Raw genomic sequence first — 4107 nt, forward strand, 5'->3', positions numbered from 1 at the left:
GTCCGGAGCCTGTGCTCCGCAACGGGAGAGGCCACAACGGTGAGAAGAGGGCCGCGTGCCAAAAAAAAAAAAAAAAAAAAAAAAGGACAAAACTCCAAGTTGCTGAGGTCTTTGGAGTGGACAGGGACAGGAAGGGATTAACAGCAGTTTCTTTAAGGAAGATAGTGTTCACCTAGGCAGCAGCATGGTGAAGAACATTGCTTTAGGAGTCCTGGGTTAGAATCGTCACCCTGACATTTACAGATCATGTAATTTGACATTTGGTCAAATTATATAATCTCTCAAAACCTTTAGAAATGACCTCAAGAAGCTTGTTAGGGGCTTAACCGAGATTGAAATAATGTATGTAAAGTGTTTAGCACACTGCCTCTTGCTTAGAAAACATTCCGTATGTGTTTCTACTGTATTTATAGTGATACTCCTGAAAGGAAGTAATAAATACATGTTTCTCCCAGATGGAAGCAGGGAATATCTTTGAGAGAGATGGCAGCAGGAAAAGCGCAGAAGAAGGGAGAAAAGAGGCCTTTGTTATTTATTCTTTTTAGCCCATACTGGGTCAAGGGGAAAGAGTGTTATGAGGGAGTGGAGGGAAGGGGGAAAGCAGAGATTAATGTGGTTTAAAGCTTGAGGCTGGGACTTCACTGGTGGTCCAGTGGTAAAGAATCTGCCTTACAATGCAGGGAACGCGGGTTCAGTCCTTGGTCAGGGAACTAAAATCCGACATGCCGCGGGGCAACTAAGCCTGCGCGCCACAGCTAGAGAGAAGCCCACGCACCACAACAAAGATCCCGTGCGCTGCAACTAAGACCCGACACAGCCAAAAATAAATTAAATAAATAATTACTAAATCTTTAAAAAAAAAAAAAAAGACTAGAGGCCATGTTCGAATTGAGTCTTTTCTAAGGTACAAACCATTTGAATCTATGTGATTTGGAACAGTTTCAAAAACCCTCTATTAGCAGAGAGCAACTTTATGAAAAATGACCTAAGAGAGGCTTTCAAGACAAGAATTACTTTGTTCAGCAGAGGCTATCTGAGCAGAAAGGAAATTTCACTTTTCTTACTGTTAAAATGACATTCTATCAATGTCTCTAGGGAAGACTGGTTTCACCTTCCCCAGGGCTGCTCTGTAGCTGCCCTCTATTTTATGGCCTATTTCCTTGTGGTTTTGTGTTTTGCTGTCTTTTAAAAAACCCCTAATACTAGAAGTACTTTGAACTTAGTAGTCAGAACAAGATTGTTTAATTAAAAACTAGATATAGTACCATTCTAACTGGGATGACTCATCTGGGACTTTATTTTAAATATATAGTAGACAGGAGGAAGGTTCATAAGCTCAGTGTAGACCAAAGTGCAGAACAAAATGCACTCTTTTTCCCCCAGCAGATCAGACTTAAATTCATTAAACATGGCATGGAAGACCAGCAGCCTAATGCAAATGTACAGATTTCTTCTCTTAGTGATTTTATTTCTGCCACATGAGATGACAAGTAAGTTAATACTTTTGGGCCTCTTTTTAAATAAAGAAAATTTCAGATTATAAAATGATTGGGGGCTTTGGGAAAATACAAAATCCAAACGGAAATGATTACACAGTTGGTATGGCTCAGAGTACAGACGTCAGATAAAATAGTGAAAAATTAAGTGGAAAAATATTTTTATGGTTCTAATATTATAAGACAGGGTGAAGTATTTTATTCTTTCCAGAGCCACAGCCAGAATTTTCCTACATTTTAATGCATTTCATTACTAATCATATCTAAAATAAACCTCTGCTCTTTATTTGAGCATACAACATACACGAAAATCTTTTCTACATTTGCTCCCCACCCCAACCTGGAAATACCTTTTTCCTTCTTGATTCAAAAAGTAATAAGCAGTCATTGTAATATAAGTTAGAAAATATATAAAAGAATAAAGAAAAGTAAAAATCCCCCCAAATCCCGTCATCAAGAGATAACCACTCAACGTTTTGATGTATATTCTTCCAGGTTTTAAAAAAAATGCTAGGCAGCAACCACCAGTAGTTCATGCTTTTTAAAGGAAAAGTTAATGCATTTACAGAATATATTAACAAATGATACATAGGGGGCAAGTTTGTGGCAGCTAAAGTCATTTTATAGCTTTGTTACTTGCTTCTAAATGAGGAAAGTACAAACTGAAATTTAGGTATGTTACAACAGATTTTTAAAAATCAGAGGTAAAAATTAACTGCTATATATCCTGATCATCCACCCCACAACAACAACTTTACCACACAAACCACAGATGTTTAAACATCTTATTTTACTACACTGTCAGTATAATAGTGAAACATCAGATATACAAATCCAAATTTGTCTACAATCCCATCATCTAATCAAAAGTGTTTTCAAATTAGCTTTTGCCCATATGCATATTCAATTTTGATATATTTATAGGAATTGTTAGAGATGTACTTTACATTCTGCCTATTCACCTAATATTATGTCTTACATATTTTTCCATTTTGCTCTTTCTTTCTCCTTTGTATTTCCCCACTCCCATCCCCTTACTATGCTATTTCCAAGCACTTGAAATAAACAATTTAGATGTGGAAACTATTTCTCCACCGTTTTCTCTATTTTTATCAATCCTAGTCAATATATAGATAGGATTTTCCCAAGACTTGTCCATACATATATATATGTATATATGTGTGTGTGTGTGTGTGTGTGTGTGTGTGTGTGTGTGTATAAATGGGGTAATTCCATACATATTGTTTTCTAACCCAGTGGTTCTCAAACTTCTCTGCATACTAGAATCACCTGGGAGCTTTTTTAAAACCCCAGTGCCCAGGTTACACTAATATTAATTAGTCAGAACGTGTGGGGGTGGGAGCCAGGCATCAGTATGTTTTTGAAGATCCCCAGATGATTCCAATGTGCAGCAAAATTTGGTAACCATCATTTTTTAACCTTTTCCTTTTTTAAATTAATAATCCTTTTCGATCTTTTCCTTGTAAAATCACATAGCTCAATATGACTATTTTTAATCATTGCAGAGCATTTCATTGTACCAATGTAATATATTTAACCAATTCTCTAATTATGGTCGTTTAGATTGTTCACTCTATCTTAATAGTTTCTTCCTGCACTCCCAGGTTCTGTTTTAACTGTGAATGGTAAAACTGAAAACTATACTCTGGACACTGAGCCTGGCCTTGAAGAATCTCTGAACTGTGCTGTTCAAAACCATACCAGAGAAGAAGAACTTCTCTGGTACCGCGAAGATGGGAGAGTGGATTTGAAATCTGGAAACAAAATCAACTCAAGCTCTGTCTGTGTCACTTCCATCAGTGAAAATGACAACGGCATCACCTTTACCTGCAAGCTGAGGAGGAATCAGTCGACGTCCATCTCAGTGGTGCTGAATGTCACTTGTGAGTGAGGGGAAAGAAACTGCTAGTTAGTCTGTGTTGTCTATACTACACTAAGTGGTAGATGAAATCTGGGTCTAAAGAGTATGCGTATTTTAACATTTGCCTGATACTGTCCAATTGCTCTATTTATGATCCCACAACAACGCATGAGGGTTCCTGTTTCCCACACCCTCATGAGCCTGAGTATCCTCAAGCTCTAAGAATCTACCAGCCTGACTTGAAATTTTGTTTTCATTTTCTAAATCAGGAATGAGGGTGTTCACCTTTTCGTAAATGCGTTAGCTTTTCATGGTTCTTGTCTGCAAAATGCTTGCTCATGTCCTTTACCCATTTTTCTATTGGGTTATTTGCCTTTTTCTTATTGATTTGTATAAGCGCTTTGTACATTAAGGAAATTAGCCTTTTGTCCTTTTTTTTTTTTTTTTTTTTTTTTTGCAGTACACAGGCCTCTCAGTTGTGGCCTCTCCCGTTGCGGAGCACAGGCTCCGGACGCGCAGACTCAGCGGCCATGGCTCATGGGCCTAGCCGCTCCGCGGTATGTGGGATTCTCCCTGACCGGGGCACGAACCCGTATCCCCCGACATCGGCAGGCGGACTCTCAACCACTGCGCCACCAGGGAAGCCCTGTCATTTTGTAGGAATTTTTTTTTTTTTTTTTTTTCGGTACGCGGGCCTCTCACTGTTGTGGCCTCTCCCGTTGCGGTGCA

The 4107-nt window shown here is 38.5% G+C and overlaps 1 protein-coding gene across 2 annotated transcripts in view; it reads left to right on the top strand.

The window, feature by feature from the left end:
- Positions 1–1390: 1390 nt before the first annotated feature.
- TMIGD1 (transmembrane and immunoglobulin domain containing 1) overlaps positions 1391–4107 on the top strand; it is a 12295-nt gene continuing 9578 nt past the window's right edge. The window contains exons 1-2 of one of the 2 annotated variants that reach the window (XM_007123567.1): positions 1391–1490; positions 3122–3400. In XM_007123567.1, coding sequence (XP_007123629.1) covers positions 1409–1490; positions 3122–3400 — 361 coding nt within the window. In that variant the 5' untranslated portion in view covers positions 1391–1408. The remainder of the gene's footprint in view (positions 1491–3121; positions 3401–4107) is intronic. The other variant, XM_055090705.1, reaches the window with a different exon arrangement.

Source organism: Physeter macrocephalus, chromosome 14, assembly GCF_002837175.3.
Source record: "Physeter macrocephalus isolate SW-GA chromosome 14, ASM283717v5, whole genome shotgun sequence".
In the NCBI taxonomy this organism is placed as follows: Eukaryota; Metazoa; Chordata; class Mammalia; order Artiodactyla; family Physeteridae; genus Physeter; species Physeter macrocephalus.